This window comes from Aquarana catesbeiana, linkage group LG02 (assembly GCF_042186555.1).
Source record: "Aquarana catesbeiana isolate 2022-GZ linkage group LG02, ASM4218655v1, whole genome shotgun sequence".
Classification (NCBI taxonomy): Eukaryota; Metazoa; Chordata; class Amphibia; order Anura; family Ranidae; genus Aquarana; species Aquarana catesbeiana.
The window spans coordinates 641,271,782-641,290,267 of NC_133325.1; the positions used below are offsets into that span (position 1 = coordinate 641,271,782).

The 18,486-nt window shown below is 39.2% G+C and overlaps 1 protein-coding gene across 7 annotated transcripts in view; it reads right to left on the reverse strand.

The window, feature by feature from the left end:
* CDKL5 (cyclin dependent kinase like 5) overlaps nt 1-18,486 on the reverse strand; it is a 571,173-nt gene that overhangs the window by 184,674 nt on the left and 368,013 nt on the right. For all 7 annotated transcript variants that reach the window (XM_073616451.1, XM_073616450.1, XM_073616452.1 and 4 more), the window contains 2 exons: nt 18,317-18,453; nt 918-1,038 (listed from right to left, as the gene is read on the reverse strand). In XM_073616451.1, coding sequence (XP_073472552.1) covers nt 918-1,038; nt 18,317-18,453 — 258 coding nt within the window. The remainder of the gene's footprint in view (nt 1-917; nt 1,039-18,316; nt 18,454-18,486) is intronic.

Sequence of the window (18,486 nt, forward strand, 5' to 3'; positions counted from 1 at the left end):
GGATTTGATTGACAGCAGCAGGAGCATATCCAATGAAGACCCGAGACAGCGGCTGGAGCCACTGGGCTCGTGCTCGTTGCTGGAACGATCGGGTTCAGGTAAGAAAAAGGGGGGTCTGGGGGTCAGCTGAAGCACAGCAGGTTTTTCACTTTAATACATAGAATGCATTAGGGTAAGAAACCATGAGACGTTACAACCCCTTTAATTGTATTTGATCAGTTGTTGTTACTTTAAATGTATAAACAGCAATAAAAAGCATTCCTTTTTAGTTCAATAAAAAACATTCTTTTTTGGTTATTTCCATATATTCCTATATGTTGTGATCTGTTTTGAAGCCCACATTGATTCCTACTTCTGGTGTGGGCAGGTATTTCTGCTATAGCCACTCAATGAGCAGAACAATGAAAAAAAAGGCAAATGAATTTAAATGGTGCATGAAATTATTTTCACAGACATGTGAATACATCTGCAAATTTTTTTTTCTCTGCTAAAACATCACTCAGAGGAAATTCATAAAACGGATAACACACAAACACCATGCCGTAGATATCTCTGATAGAAACTTAACACATGATTGTATTACTGCAAAACTTCTGTTAATCAATAAACCAGTCTATTTAAGCATTTGTTGTCTTACAAAGAAGCTTACTTTTAGCTGTATTTTATTTAAACAAACTACTTTCATAGCCATCAATGCATCACGAAAAAATATTACCATCAGGCTCTATGCAGCAAGGGGTCTAGAATAAGGAACTGTCCCTATTGCCCACATCAACAAATCCAATTAACCCCTTTATTTATAACCACAGTACAGTACTACAGAAAAAAAGTACAATTTTACTGTGTCAGGGAAATAAAAATACTATTTGCTTTAGACATTTTTATATATAGCCTATTATCTATGAAAAGCCTCTCACCTCTATGAACAATATCATTCTTGTGACACCAGTGAATTGCCTTGATGAGCTGATAAATGTAATTCTTGACTTTTTCTGGAGGAACTCCATTTGGCATTTCTTCCAGCAACTCGAGCATGTTCTAAATAAGGAAAAATACAACAGAGTTCAGTGTTAATCTCATTACAATTTGACACGGCTCATTTCAGCTCCTTAAATCCACTCAAAGGCCCGCTTCATTTTCCAGCCAAAAGAATCACGCCAAACCGATCATGGAAACCCAGTTATGGGTCATATTTTCATACATAAGAAAATGTGTAAAAACCTTGCTAATTTATTTATTTTTAATTCACAAAAACAAAAGTATCAAAAATGACAGAAATTGGTAGGTTAACAATACTCGCCTCCTTAAAATGTTAGTTCACTGACCTGCATGGAGTAAGACAACCAACTTTCATTCTTGTTTCAGGTCAGTAACTCAGAAACCATCCACAGACAGAGGATCGGTAAGTCATCTAAGCGGCTAGCATTTTCATTAAAAAAGTGAGCAAGGACAAGCTACCCTACATATTTCTCTAATCAGAAATTCCTTTAATTAAATTTACCATTGAATTAAAATTTTGTATTTTATTATTTGGTCATTATTTAGTCCCTTTAATGGCATCTTATAGACCAGTGGTGTAGAAATAGGGGCACAGATGTTGCAGTCTACGCTTTAGAGAAGAACTTTATCTAATTCACTGCACCGTACTGCCCTAAAGCGATTTTACAATTAGTAAAAGCTCAACCAATCAGAGAGATGCAGAAGGATTTTGTATCATTGGAAAAAGTCTATGTGGCCGTTTCCTTTTCTGTAGTGAAAAAGGAATGAACTACTGTATTTAGTTCATGTTATTTCATTATTTCAATAGGTGAGTTGTGGAAGATGACATTGCAAGTCCTGTGAAGAGGAGTAGATTGTTCTTTCTTTACTTTGAAAAAGATTGTGGATTTAACGTGTAGCCTTACAGGGCAACACTGTGGATACACAAGTAACAGTGTGCCAACTTCCCAACAGTGAATATAAAGAGACTAAAAGCTAGAAAATTGGACTTTAAAGGCACATGGGTAAACCATCTAAAAGTAATTAGGTTTTTTTATTTGTAGAAAACTATTAGATAAGAATTTTTACACATATATGTATATAAAATTCATGAAACTAATATTGTATGACCCACACATAAATTCTGACACCACTTCCAAAATAAACAGTTACAGTGATACACCCAATGGTACAATGGTTGAAGTTCCAATAATAACATATAGCAATAGGGATGTAGACATGGAATAGTTTGAGTCAGAGTGTGAATCCAAATACAAGATATTCGCTCCAAAGATAGATAAGGTACTTAATGTAAACAAAAATTGACGCCGGACTATTAGGAAGGGAAATGAGAAACCAACCAGTCCAGGATGTAGAGTCATATAATCATCAGCCGCAGAGATATTATCGTTGTAGTTGCTGGTAAGCAAAGGGATATATCCAGGGATAGATAGCCAGCATACAGCTAAGAAGATAACAAGTGCTGATAATGTAGATCAGCTTATGTGTATTAAAGTTACAAAGCTTGTTCAAACATTATAGGGAGGCAGGCTTAAGACTCAGAGAGGCTGGTACCTCAAGGTTCAAGCCGCACTGTGTGATGTGTATATCTCCTGGTATCCTGGTTGCTAATTGGATACCATGAGATATACACATCACACAACCATAATTTCTTCTGGTATGACAACAAATTTTACCTGCAAATAAAAGGCGTTGCTATGGGCGCTAAGTTCACCCCTAGTGTAGCAAACCTCTATATGGCCAAGTGGGAGGCTGAAAATGTTCTTGGGGAGAGATATGGGGATAACTTATTATACAAAAGGTTTATAGATGACCTACTTATTATCTGGAGTGGAAGTATGGAATCACTGTTGAGGTTACTAGAGTCTATGAACGATAATGATCGTAATATCACGCTAACCTGGGATATCAGTAGAGATCGGATACATTTCCTTGACCTTGAGATATTTAATACTGGAAGAGGCATTGAAACCAAATCTTTCTTCAAGATTACGGACCAAAATTCTTATATCCCCACCTCAAGTTGCCATTTTAGACCATGGCTGGATAATATACCCAGAGGCCAGTTCATGAGGATGCGGAGGAATTGTACAAAGGATGTAGACTTTGAAACCCAATCTGATATGTTGAGTAGGATGTTTATAGACAAAGGATATCATAGTGAGTTCCTTCCGAATGAAAGGGGGTAAGATTAGGGATATGAACAGAGAAGACCTACTGAAGGATGAGATTGAAACGAGGGACATAAGTGAAGATGGGGCACCTGTATTGTTTTAGATTATAATTTGCAGAGCAAGGAGGTGGAAAAGATCATACGTAAATATTGGAATGTGTTAAGGCAAGACACGTACCTCAGTGGTTCACAATCTGATAAACCTAGAATTGTGTACAAGAGAGCACCAAGCCTACGTGATAAATTGGTGCATAATGTTATGGAACCACCCCCTTCGAAACCCAAGATGTTTTGGGACTTGAAAGGTTTTTATGGTTGCGGAAGATGCTATAGTTGCATAAGAGTTCCAACCAATAACAACAGGGTAAAAGAATTTCATAATCCCCATACCAATCATGTTTATACCATTAGGGATTTTATATTGTGTAACAAAGTAGGCATTGTATATGTGATAAAATGTGATTTTCTCTATGTTGGTCGCACCACAAGAGCTTTAAAGGATCGAATGGAAGAACATGTGAGAAATATACGTAAGGGATTTGATAAGCATTATCTTTCTATACATTTCAAAGAGTCACACAACCAAAGTACGGTAGGGATGCGATTTTGGGGAATAGAGGCACCTAAACGTCATTGGAGAGATTCCAATTATATTAGAGAAATCAGTAAACGTGAATCGTGGTGGATACACCAGCTTGGTTCTCTTTCACCGGGGGGGGGGTTGAATAAGGAATTTGATCTCAGGTGCTTTCTTTGCAATTTTTAAACATGGGGGTGATGACCCTTTGGTTGGTACATTCTCGCACTTTATTTGCAACCCTCTTTGGCCATTTTTTATGTTTGGGATTTTGAATACCTTATACAGGGAGTCATGTTTGGGATATTTACATTGCGTAGTATATTTCAGCATAATACATTGTAGGTGTGTAATTTAGATCCACACACAGTTTAATAGACCTACATACTAGGTGATTCATTGTGATCGCGCATGCAATTGGTAATATGCGATTTAATTGTAGAGGTTTTATATATATATATATATATATATATATATATATATATATATATATATATATATATATATATATATGCGTATAATACTTTTTAAACATATTTTATTATTATCCAATAAATATATATTTAATTTTAAAAATGTTTTTTATTTTTAATTTATGATGGGTTCAATAATGTATTCAATATAGTTATTTTTTATTTATTTCATTTCCCTATATATATATTGCATTTAGGGTAAATTTATATTTACCAGGTTGGTCAATATGGCATAGTGATTTATTTTTATTTAACATACATGACGATGGGCGAACTGGCCGATGACCGTTTATTGCCATGTTTATTATAATATTTAATAATGTTTTTAATTATACACTATGGCCATTTACTGCATATATTTGACCTGTCCTATCATTATATATACAGTATATGCTTTTATTTTGGTATCTTTATGTATCATGTTAATTGAGGTATGTTGTGGTATGCGGGACACCAGAGCTCCGTCCTGGGATTTTTATCATTAGTATAAGGTCAGCTGATACCATCTAGTCAGCTAAGCATTGATTGACAATTGTTAGACGTTGTATCTATATTGTTTGACACTCGTCTGCTGGCCATTAGTTAAGGTTCGTAGGCAGGCTTGTGCTTCTAAGCTTGGATGTAAGCTGTAACCCAGCACCAGAGTGTCCGTGATCAAAGGGAAAATGGTCGCGGTCACCTGTATTTAAACCCATAGAGCATCCGTCCAATCATATCCCCCTGATGAAGACACGTGATCCCTGTGTCGAACACGCGTAGGGGAGGGGCCAGGACGGAGAGAGCAGCACAGTATCCACACAGGAGAAGTATACCACACCATATGTCCAGCGATTTTGGCTTATTACTTTGTGAGGCTGTTTACAGAGTGGTGTACTTACACACCAGGACTATGTGAGTACCCCTTTGTGGGAAGTGTTTTATTAATAAATTACCCAACAATATTACACCATATAGTCTTTTCTCTTATTTATACATGGTGCTACATTGAATCAAGCTGGAGAGTTACGTCTGGTATCAGCATTGAGCCCGGGTGTGGCTCCAAAGCGTGATTTGACTCAGGGTAGCAGCTGGGTCACACGCTCTGAGGTGAGCATATTAGCCTAAGGGGGCCACTGGAGTGCACCGGAGCATGGTTTGCAGCACCTAGGATGTATGAGCATGACGGATGACACCATATATGGACACTATTTTTATGCACAGATTTAATATTGTTATATGAGACTGTTTCACTCACCACTTTGTGATCAAGTATTATGGCATCTGTGATGTCTATTACGGAGCACTAAGCACCTTTTGCATATGTTTATGCACTTCACCGTTTGCAATATGGATTATTGATGTTTTTTATATTTACTTTTTTTATATTTACTATTATCATTATTTATTTATTTATATGCACATTGCACTTTTACACATTAGACTTATAGGATCATATCTATCGTCTTTAAAAGTTTTGAATATTCTCAATTAATTTTCACTTTTAGTACATAGAAGTACTGGGTTCATTCTAGCGCAGCGCATATTTTTCATTATTAAAACATATCATACTTACCTCCACTGTGCAACTCGTTTTGCACAGAGTGGCCCCAAACCTGCTCTTCTGTGGACCCCCGGTGACTCTCACGGCTCCTCCCCGCATCAGATAACCCCCATGGGGAAGCGCTTCCCCGAGGGGGTTACCTTGAGGGCACGCTCCCGAGTCCACAGCCACCAAATGTAAGACTCGGCCCGCCCCTGCATCACTGGATTTGATTGATAGCAGCAGGAGCCAATGGCTGCGCTGCTGTCAATCTAGTAAATCAGGACACGAGACACCGGCTAGAGCTGGTGTGCTCGTCTCCGGCACGGGTAAAAGAGGGTTCAGGTAAGTAAAAGGGGGGGCACTGGGGGCTGTTGCACTGCAAGAGGTTTTTCACCTCAATGCATAGAAAGCATTTAGATAAAAAACCACGAGGGTTTACAACCCCTTTAGGGGGGAAAGTTTTTCTTTTTCTTTTTTTCGAGACACTTTACTACCATTTTAATCCTTCATGATGTGCATGGCTAAAGCAGCAAGGGTGTGTATTTTTTTTCATATACTAGCTCTAAAATGTGTCCCTCTTTCCCATATTAGAAAGGTATCACATTATCTGATGTGGGGGCTGTGCCTCGATCTCTGTCGAAATTTGCATATAAGCTCCTCAAACCTGAGCCATGCATAATTTTAGTAAGATGTGCATATAACCTTGTATAGTGATAATAAAAAAGGCTGCCATTAATCCCTGTTGTATTCTGCCTTCACCCCTGAACATGCATTGAGCTCTGTGGTTCAGAACAAATCAGAAGATGCAACAGCTGTATGAATGTCACACAGCTAAAAGCTGAATATGAGTATGTGTCTCTACAGAAGGATTTCTTGCTGAGTCTGGGGGTGTAGGAAAGAATCTGTCCACATGAGTGACCTGAGATGGAACAATGTTGGAATCACCATTAAGATATTTGTATATCGCTATCATATCCCCTCTTGGGCATCTCTTCTCCAGGGGGGAATAGGTTTAATGTTTGTAATTGTTCCTCATAATTGAGGTCCTTCAGACCCCTTAATAGTTTTGTTGCCCTTCTCTGTACTGTCTCCAATTCCAGCATGGCCCTTCTGAATACTGGTGATCAAATCGGATGGCATACTCAAGATGTGGATGAACCGGAGTTTTGTAAAGTGGTAGAATTATAGTTTTACCTCTTGAGTAAATACCCTTGGTAATGCATGCTAATATACGTATAGTTGCTATTTTTTTTAAGACTTGTCCATGGTCTTCAAGACCACAAGTGTGTGTCTTTTGCTGGAACATTTTGTATTAAAAGATGTCCCTAATTAACATTTTAGAAGGTTGAGAGATATGAAAATCCTATTTATTTTTCTCACACAAATCTTTTCATTTTTCTTAAAGTAAAACAAGCACACGCCTGCTGGCATTTCCCTGGCTTTACTGTGCTACTGGGAAACAACCTAGCAATATTTCATTACTGTTTCTAATAATGTTGCTAAATTATAGCTACTGTTCAATATCTGTACACAGCATTACCTCCAATGTTTGATTGCATGAGCTTATTCGTCACTAATCAGAGAAACCACACTGGATCAAATAAACAAATGAATATGATGGAATTGTGTCCTTCAGTGACATAGTGGAGTTATAAAACAAGGACGTTTCAGAAGAAGTTTTATTACAAAGTATTCAATGCAGGACTCAAACATTACAGTGAATTGTAGTCAATTACAGAAAGCCTAGGAAGAATCAGATTGCTCATATCCATGGGTTCCTAATCCTAAAATTACCTGTTATTAACCACAATAGCTAGGGAGTGGGCTTTCCTGATGTAAAACCATTTTCATTCCAAACATAAATGTCTTTGTGGTATTGTATGTACAAATAAAGTATATATACAGAGTTCCGACAAGTTTAAAATGTTTAAAATACCTATACTGTAATATAGCCTGACTCCAGGGGGTAGTTGGAGAGATCCTCATATTGCAAACAACAGTATTTTCCTCAGTGCCTGTATGTCAGTATACAAACATATACTCCAGGTGACTGAATATGAAGCGTGCTGGATTAAAGTTACTAGAACAGTATAAAAATGAAAAATTTACCAATAACGTCTGTCCAATATTTCTGTAATTTAGGAAATTTCCAGATCGCATGTAGAAACTCTGACTACAGACAGATAGCATTAAGTGAAAGAGTATCCAACCTGTAGCCCAGGGTGACTATGAATGTAGCCCAACACAAAATCAGAAACCTATTTAACAATGTTGGGGTTTTTTTTGGAATTTTTTGTAAAAATGTGTTTGCACTTTGCGAACACATGCAGCCGAAAAAAAAAATTGACAGTATCTCTTTAATTTAATTATTTTTATTTTCCTAAAGAAAAATATTCCACTCTTCACAATCAAGCCTTATTCATGTCATCAGTTTTTGGCAACTATTTTTTAAGGATAAGGAACGTGAAAGGCAAAATTAGCGCCAAAATATCTGATGAGCACCCTAGGAATTCATTGAGAATTGCTGCTACATCCATCAAACCAAATAATGATGGTCTAAATGTAGTTTTTAATAATCTGACTAGAGTATAATAATTTCTGTGCAATCAAAATGCGTAAGTGAAATAGCATCTAAACCCAAGAAAAACATTTTATATGTTACAACTTACCAATTCTTAGTTGTGGTAACTGCATTCATTTTCTATTTTCAAGCAATTGTTCCTTTAATTTCACTTGGTGTTTCTGCCAGCAACACATGTCCTGCGGTGACAACACTCACTCTCTGCAGTGTATCTATGGAGACACTGTGACTCTCAAACATGGCTACATACCCTTCTGCTCTCCTCTTTTCTATAAATTAGGGGGAGGTATTCTGTATTCTTCAGAGATATTAAAGTGTTACTAAACCCACGACCCTGCATTCACTATATCATGTCTCCCACAGTACACAGAACAAATGCAATTGTTTTAGTAAATATAAACTGCTAAATACCTTTTCTCATCAGCAGTTAGGGCAGTCTTGTGACTTCTGCCAGTGTCTGGTTAAAGCTTGCAGGAGGATTTCTTATTCTCCCCTGATTGTCCCATGAGGCTGCAGGACCCTGACCCTCTATCTGGACAGTGCTGATTGGCCCTGTGCTGATCACATTCACTTTCCCAAGAAAGACAAAAAATCTCTAGCAAAACACACCAAACTGAGCATGTGCAGCTTGCCCCCAAGGCTCTGTACTAGCAGCAGATGGATTGGGAACTGTGGAAGAAGTGGAGGATCAGAGAAAATAGGATCAAACAGCCTTTTTACACAAGGTGGAAGATTAACCCCTTACGTTTCACAGTGCGTATAAAAAGCATGCTTTACTGCATATACAGACTGATTTTACTTTTGTGGGTTTAGTAATACTTTAAGTAATAAAGATACTCCGGTGCTACCTCCTCTGTGCTAATCTCAAAATGTATGTAATAATCTAAATGTAAAGTTGCTGCAAACACCTACACTCTCTCAAAAAAGTGAGTACACCCCTCACATTTTTGTAAATATTTTATTATATCTTTTCATGTGACAACACTGAACACATTATACTTTGCTACAATGTAAAGTAGTGAGTGTACAGCTTGTATAACAGTGTAAATTTGCTGTCCCCTCAAAATAACTCAAAACACAGCCATTAATTTAATGTTCAAATTGAGCCCAAAGTGTCAATAATTTGTGGGGCCACCATTATTCTCCAGCACTGCCTTAACCCTCTTGGGCATGGAGTTCACCAGAGCTTCACAGGTTGCTACTGGATTCCTCTTCCACTCCTCAATGGAGCTGGTGGATGTTAGAGATCTTGCACTCCTCCACCTTCTGTTTGAGGATGCTCAATAGGGTTTAGGTCTGGAGACATGCTTGGCCAGTCAACCACCTTTACCCTCAGCTTCTTTAGCAAGGCAATGGCCATCTTGGAGGTGTGTTTGGGGGTTGTTATCATGTTGGAATACTGCCCTGCAGCCCAGTCTCCAAAAGCAGGGGATCATGCTCTCTTCAGTGTGTCACAGTACATGTTGGCATTCATGGTTCCCTCAATGAACTGTAACTCCCCAGTGCCGGCAGCACTCATGCAGCCCCAGACCATGACACTCCCACCACCATGCTTGACTGTATGCAAGACACACTTGTCTTTGTACTCCTCACCTGGTTGCTGCCACACCATCTGAACCAAATAAGTTTATCTTGGTCTCATCAGACCACAGGACATGGTTCAATTAATCCATGTCCTTAGTCTGCCTGACTTTAGCAAACTGTTTTCGGGCTCTCTTATGCATCATCTTTAGAAGAGGCTTCTTTCTGGGACGACAGCCATGCAGACCAATTTGATTCAGTGTGCGGCGTATGATCTGAACACTGGCAGGTTGACCCCCCACCCCTTCAACCTCTGCAGCAATGCTGGCAGCACTCATAATTTTATTTCCCAAAGACAACCTCTGGATATGACGCTGAGCATGTGCACTCAACTTAGTGAGTGACCAGTATGAGAGAGTGAGAGCGATAACACCAAGTTTAACACACCTGCTCCCCATTCACGCCTCAGACCTTGTAGCACTAACAAATCACATGACACTGGGGAGGGAAAATGGTTAACTGGGCCTAATTTGGACATTTTCACTTAGGGGTGTACTCACTTTTATTGCTAGCGGTTTACACATTAATGGCTGTGTGTTGAGTTATTTTGAGGGTACAGCACATTTACACTGTTATACAAGCTGTACACTGAATACTTCGCATTGTAGCAAAGTGTAATTTCTTCAGTGTTGTCACATGAAAAAATATAATAAAATATTTACAAAAATGTGAGGGGTGTACTCACTTTTTTGAGATACTGTACATTTGTTCCCAAACAAAAGAGTTAATAATGAAAATAAAAATGCATTGTGCTACTTATATGGATATGCACTCAAACCAAATTACATCCCCCCAAAAATATCCAAAAATAAAATGTGTGCACATTTCCCAATATCAGTCTTTACAGTGCACATATTTTATTCGGCTAATAAGTAGAAAAACTTTCCACTGTCAGTGCAGGCATATTTGCAAGCATAGTTATAATGCACTTATATGCTGCTAGTATTCATACTCATTGAGCTGATGTAAACTTATTTCCGGGTGTAAATATGAACCACAAACCCACTGCTAGTGACAATGTCACACAGTTCTCACTTAGTATACAAGATTACAAATGTGTGTTCAGCAACAAATATCTATAAAGTGGTCTGCTGGTCGAAATGAGTATTTTTCACTACAATTGCAAGCATTCTCAAATGTCCACACTTGTGTGCCCCTATTCCACCATTTTGGTCCAAAGGAGATTGTACATTTAGATTGCAATGTGTATGTATAGCTTTAGGCCCTTTTCACACTGGGGCAGGGGGCGGCGTCGCGGTAAAGCAGTGCCATATTTAGCGATGCTTTACCATCGTTTTAGTGGATTAAAAAAGGGTTAAAACCGCCCGCAAAGCGCAGCTGCAGCAGCGCTATGCCGGCGCTATAGCCGTGCTGCCCCATTGATTTCAATGGCCAGGAGTGGTGGAGGAGCGGTGTATACACCGCTCCTTCACTGCTCCAAAGATGCTGCTAGCAGGACTTTTTTCAGCGTCCTGCTACCACACGGCTCCAGTGCGAAAGCCCTCGGGGCTTTCACATTGGAGACACAGCAGCGGCTGTTTCAGGTCGGTTTGCAGGCGCTATTTTTAGCGCAATAGCGGCTGCAAAACGACCCAGTGTGAAAGGGGTCTTATACAAGTACTCAGGGGGGGAATGGGCGGGAAAATTCAGCTATCATTGTTCTTGTGTAAATGATGCAATTTATTATTCAGGCCCCATTCACATCTAATGTAGTGGGAGAGGATGTTTTTTGGTGTGTTTTTCCCACAACACGCATAGGGCAGCCCGCTGATTTTAATTGGCCACCCTTCGTGCAACAAATGCAGCAAAGTAGCTCATGGGGCATTTTGGTATGTTGCAGTTTTGCAGAGCTTGTTGCACAATTTTGCATGCGGCAAGAGGTGCGTTTGCTAACAATTAATGGCTCCGAAAGCGCAACTAGTTTATAGATTGTACAATCTCCTTTATATTAGCCAAAACGATATAATAGGAGGACACACCTGTCTATCCAATCACTCTGTATCCAGTCAGGCAGGCCCTTGCACTATATAGTTGATAGTAGATCTAAAGGAGATTGTATAGTGTATTGTGAAATTTACATACTTTCAGGGACACACTTCTCCTGTTTTCAGTACTACAGCTCTGCTCTACATAGGCTGTAATGTAATCCCTCATCTCCTGCACACTCTGCCAAATGAACAATCTATGTAAAAATAAGTTAAGGTGCAAAACAATCAATCACCAATCAGCAGAGGAAAACACTGGCTGTGTACTCAGTGGGAATGGTGCTCACTGATAATGTCTGCATGTGAGTACAGAGGGGGGTGGGAGCAATCTTCTAAAGAGGGAGTGCAGGTGCAGGGCATGTGTTAATGAGGTCAGCTGCTAAAGTACTTTCTTTTAGAGCAGTTCACACTGAGGCAGCACGACTTGCAGCGCGACTGCCTCAGGCGACCTGCACACGACAGTATAAATTTGCTGTCCCCTTAAAATAACTCAACACACAGCCATTAATGTCTAAACCGCTGGAGAAAACTGCTGGAACTAAATAAAAGTTGTATCATACACAATGGCAATAATTCAAAATACATATTTAATATAACAGAGTGGCCCTAACGAAAAACTACTGTATTTTAGAATGACCAAGTCAGATCCTGACTCCAAAACATTGAACTAAAATGGTTCATACAGTGCCTTGAAAAATTATTCACACCCCTTTAAATTTTCCACATTTTGTCATGTTACAACCAAAAACGTAAATGTATTTTATTGCAATTTTATGTGCTAGATCAACACAAAGTGGCACTTAATTGTGAAGTGGAAGGAAAATGATAAATGGTTTTCCAATTTTTTTTACAAATAAATATGTGAAAAGTGTGGTGTGCATTTGTATTTAGCCCCCTGAGTCAATACTTTGTAGTACCACCTTTCGCTGCAATTACAGCTGCAAGTCTTTTTCGGTACAGGCATTCCCCACTTTTAAGTACACAATGGGGTTAATTTACTATCGCCGGAGAGTGCAAAATCAGGCTCATTTCTGCCATAGAAACCAATGAGCTTCTAACCCCAGCTTGTTCAATTAAGCCTGGTAATAAAACCTGGAAGCTCAATGGTTCTATACAGAAGTAAGCCTGATTTTGCACTCTCCAGCGATAGTAAATAAACCCCATTGTGTACTTAAAAGTGGGGTATGTCTGTATATCTCTACCAGCTTTGCACATCTAGAAAGTGACATTTTTGCCCATTCTTCTTTGCAAAATAGCGTAAGTTCTGTCAGATTGGATAGAGAGTCTGTAAACAGCAATTTTCAAGTCTTGCCACAGATTCTCATTTGGATTTAGGTCTGGACTTTGACTGGGCCATTCTAACACATGAATATGCTTTGATCCAAACCATTCAACTGTAGCTCTGGCTGTATGTTTAGGGTTGTTGTCCTGCTGGAAGGTGAACCTCTGCCCTAGTCTCAAGTTTTTTGCAGGCTCTAACAGGTTTTTTTCTAAGATTGCCCTGTATTTGGCTCCATTTATCTTCCCATCAACTCTAACCAGCTTCCCTGTCCCTGCTGAAGAAAAGCATTCCCACAACATGATGCTGCCACCACCATGTTTCATGATGGGGATGGTGTGTTCAGGGTCATACGCAGTGTTAGTTTACCGCCACACATAGCATTTTGCTTTTTGGCCAAAAAGTTACATTTTGATCTCATCCGACCAGAGCACCTTCTTCCACGTTTGCTGTGTCCCCCACATGGCTTCTCACAAACTGCATACAGACTTCTTCTTATGGCTTTCTTTCAACAATGGCTTTCTTCTTACTACTCTTCCATAAAGGCCAGATTTGTGTAGTGCACGACCAATAGTAGTCCTGTGGACAGATTCTTCCACCTGAGCTCCAGAGTTACCATGGGCCTCTTGGCTGCTTCTCTGATTAATGCTCTCCTTGCCCAGCCTGTTCGTTTAGGTGGACGGCATTTTTTGATAGGTTTGTAGTTCTGCCATCCTCTTTCCATTTTCGGATGATGTATTGAACAGTACTCCGTGAGATGTTTAAAGCTTGGGATATTTTTTTATAACCTAACCCTGCTTTAAACTTCTCCACAACTTTATCCCTGACCTGTCTGGTGTGTTCCTTGGTCTTCATTATGTTGCTTGTTCACTAAGGTTCTCTAACAAACCTCTGAGGGATTCACAGAACAGGTATATTTATACTGAGAATAAATTACACATAGGTGGACTATATTTACCAATTAGGTGACTTCTGAAGGAATTTGGTTCCACTGAATACAAATGCACGCCACAATTTTAACATATTTATTTGTAACATTTTTAAAAAAAACATTTATCATTTTCCTTTCACTTCACAGTTATGTGCCACTTTGTGTTGGTTTATCACATAAAATCCCAATAAAATACATTTAAGTTTTTGGTTGTAACATGACAAAATGTGGAAAATTTCAAAGGGTATGAATACTTTTTCAAGGCACTGCATATACATGGGGCAGGCAACTGTTCTATCTACATACTAAGGCTTTTCTTGTTGCTTAGCAATGCCACACTCTGGCATTGACTGCTCCTTCTCACAATGTAAGCTTATGAGTTGGATGACTCATTGAAAACATGCTTCTCCAGTGTGGCTAATATCTTATTCTAAAAATTGATCTACCCTACCTTTAGTGACTAATCTACAAATCTAAATATTTATTAAAAATACAAATATAGTAGAAAAAGCAGGTAAAAATGTATAATTAGCATAAATATATATTTTGGGGTATGCATTGCACAAATAGATCTCTGTGGGGGAGATTTACTAAAACTGGTGAACACAGATTCTGGTGCAGCTGTGCATAGTAACTTATCTGCTTCTAATTTTAGCTTGTTCAATTAGGCTTTGACAATAAAACCCAGAAGCTGATTGTTTACCATGCACACCTGCACCAGCCATGTGCACCAGTTTTAGTTAATCTCCCCAAATGTGTCTACTGAAATACATTAAATTTTCCTTTTAAATCGGGCATGTCAAACCAGTGTTTTTGGGTCACATGCAGCCCTCTCCTTCTTTGTGGTCCTCAGAGGTTTAAGAATATAAACTGATCAAAGGTCCAGTTGTCCTGTTGTTAATAAAGGCTATACTGCAGTTTAGTACTTGAGGAAATGTTCTCTCAGCTAAAATGTTATAAGTTGCAGTTATTACTCTGAAGTTAAAGAGGAAATCCGCTCCCCTTACCTTTTCTCCTCCCATTCTCCTTCAGCTGTTGTTCTATGTTAAACTCAAAATATACCCTGTACATTTTGTATAAAGTCAAACCGCTTGGACCTTATTAGCACTCTCTGTTGTAGGAACTTTATTCCTAGATAATCATTTCAAAATATACCCTCACCTGCCCAGTGGATCTGGCATTGTCCTGCAGTGATCTGTTGTCTGTGCCTATGCCCTGCACCGCCATCTTGGAAGGTAGCCAGCAGCCTTTTCCAGGTTCATGCAGCCCATCCCCAATGACATAGAGGCTCCGTTCCGCCCCCACCCATTCTGTGAAAGGGATATGTGACGGGAGTCTTCCAGGGGGCTGCTAGGGCAGGACATGTCATTCTGACCTAAGCTAAATTGGTGGTGAGCGAAGGAGCCACTAGAAAAATACCAAAAAGCCTCACTGAAAAAAAACCTTCCTGTTTTTATTTGCATGGGTAGGGAGTAGAGGCATAGGGCTAAACTACATTTTCAGAGTAAAGGTCTGCTTTAAGTATTGAAGTGATATGACCTTTTTATGAAAATAAATAAGTGAGGTCCTCAGCAGACTTAATGTGTGCCCTTTTAGATCAATTTGAGTTTGACGTGTCTGCTTTAAATGTTGGTCATGTTTTAAATAGTTGTTGAAGTGATTTAGAAAATTGCTTCTTTGAAATAAATAGAATATAAATTCATTTTTTTTTTACTTTTACATGGGTTAAGAAAAAAGAAAAAAAGCATCCCTCTTAACTTTACAAAGCAATTCCTACAATTCAAATTTTCCAAAACTCATATGTTCATAAAATTGTCTAATCAGAATGTGAGTGCTATATGGAGCTTTTAATCAGAACATTGTGTGAAGGTTTAAAGGCTACAGGGTTTCACAGTATCTAGGACACAAGTCATGTTGATTAGCATGTACAAAAAAAAAAAAAAGTGAAGCCACAGATCCAACTAAGCCTTCTTCATTTTCTGAAGCATAACACCTCCATATGCTTTCCTAAGTGAAGATGGAATACCTGGAAAGTGTTTAAAATCACGCTTTGCATCTTACAGACTAAAGGGACAGACTATTCCAATTTAATTAGTTTCAGTGGATAAATAATATAATGGACAAAAAGGAAAGACATAACAATCACATGGTTCTGTAACAAGCCATCACAACAAAGTAGTGATGTAAATTAAAATAGTATACATGGATAAGAAATTACAGTAAGCAGCCCTTCTCAACTGGGGTACTGTCTGGGTTCGTCAGGGGTTCTGTCAAATGACTGTAGCTGACTGAGCAGGTAAGTATGATCCGATGGTTGTGTTACACACAAATATGTATTGAGGAGGCTGGGCAACTTTTCATTTAAATGTGTATGTGTACTTCAAAAAAGACTAGAGATGGGCCAAACACCCTTCCCTGTTCGGTTTGCAGCAGAACTCCTGAAGGAGAAAGGTTCTAACTCAAACGGTGAACCCCATTGAAGTCAATGGGAGCCAAACAGGAAAAATCAAAAGTGCCCATTTTGAAGGATTATATGCAAGTAACTGGCTCTAGAAGGGGTATGGGGGTCCAGGTACTGCCACTGAGGACATGTATCAATGCAAAAATTGAAGCACACCAGGCCACATGCCATCAACATGGGGGGGTGGGTGCTTCGGGGCAGGGGGGGTTATGCCCCAACCCAACTCAAAGCACCTTGTCCCTAGGTTGATGGGGACAAGGGCTTCATCCTCACAATTGTGGCCGATGGTTGTGGGGGTCTGCGTGCAGGGGCCTTATCGAAATATGGAAGCCCCCCAAATCTCAGCCCCCCTATGTGAATGAGTAGAGGGTACATAGTACCGCTACCCATTCACCAAAAAAGTGTCAAAAAGTAATAAACACAGAGACACAGAGGCGTTTTTTTTTTTTTTTTTTACTTTTTTTTTTTTTACCAGCAATTATTTTTTCAACTCATCTATCAGAGAGGAAGACAGCTGATGACTCATTGGTTGTTAAGGAGGCTGCAGCCGGCTTCCCCGCCCCGCTCCTTAACAACCAGCTTATACTGCACCCTGATTGGGCAAAGCTTTGCCCAATCAGGGTGCAAAATGCACTGTGCAGCACGCAGTGCATTGTAGGGCATTCAGCGGGGCAAACACCTGCCAAACACCCTGCAAATTCGGGGTGAACAGCCAATTGTCGCCCCAAACTGATGCTCGGGCCGAAGCGTTCACCCAACTCTAATAAAGACCTTGATCTCTTATTGAATCTTTTCCAGCATTAAAGAATAAAGCATAACACAAAAAGACGTAAAGTATAACTGAAGGCAATTCTTTTTTTTTGTTTCAGATAGAGTAAGAAGGCTTAGAACACTTGTCATGTTTTTATTGCTGTCTTTGCCCTCATTAGGGAGATTCATCCTCTCTACTTGTCAGGTTTATTGTTAAAAGTTAAAGTAAAGGAAATTCTGAATTTTGGATTGACCCCTGAATAGTAATAGAGGGGAAATCTTACAATGGGGACCCTAGTTCTGGTGACCCTGGTGACAACCAGGGATTCTTTCATTTTGGAGCGATTTTCTCTCACTTTCTGTATTGGCTATGGTATAGGGAGTGAAGGGAAATTTCCCCAATGTGACACAGATGCAAAAAAAACGGACATAGGTTATAGCCTTTCCTTACTCTATCCAAAATGAAAAAATAAGTTTTGCTTTAGATCTACTTTAATCCCATTTTATATTTAAGGTGAAGTAACATTTAGCAACCATTCTGATTCACATTTTAATTAGTTGCTTAAAATGTGAATCAAAATGTGCAAAGGGTCATAACACATTGCACTGCCAACTGAGACACGGGAGAAGTCTCACCATGAGACAACAATTTTAGGGTGGCTTACACTGCTGGCCTTCTGAAAATGCTAGTTATCTGACTCTGTCTTGTATCACTTCTTCTAAGCCATGCAGCAACTGAGCATCAGAGAAAAGTCAGAAACCCTTATATATGTTCTAAATCTGGAGCTCAGAAAGGATTGGAAATCAAAGCATCTACATGACACTCAGGCGACTAGATTTTTCAGAAGGAAAGGTCAGCAGAAGCAGTCTCCACTTTTCTCTCATGACAAGTTTCCTTTAAATCATCCTGAATTTATATACACTTGTGCCATTTGTTCCCACACTGCCATATTAAGCTACGGCTGCCTTAACCCAGGAACCAGATGACATTTCTATCCACCTACCTTCTCCACATATTCAAAGACTAGGTATAATTTTCCTCTTCTTCTAAAGGCTTCTTTCAGCTCAACTATATTTTCCTGCTTCAATGTGCGAAGCATTTTAAGCTCCCGAAGTGTCGTTTCCTTGACTTCTTCATTTTCTGGAAATAAAGAAAAGGCAAAAAAGACAAAAT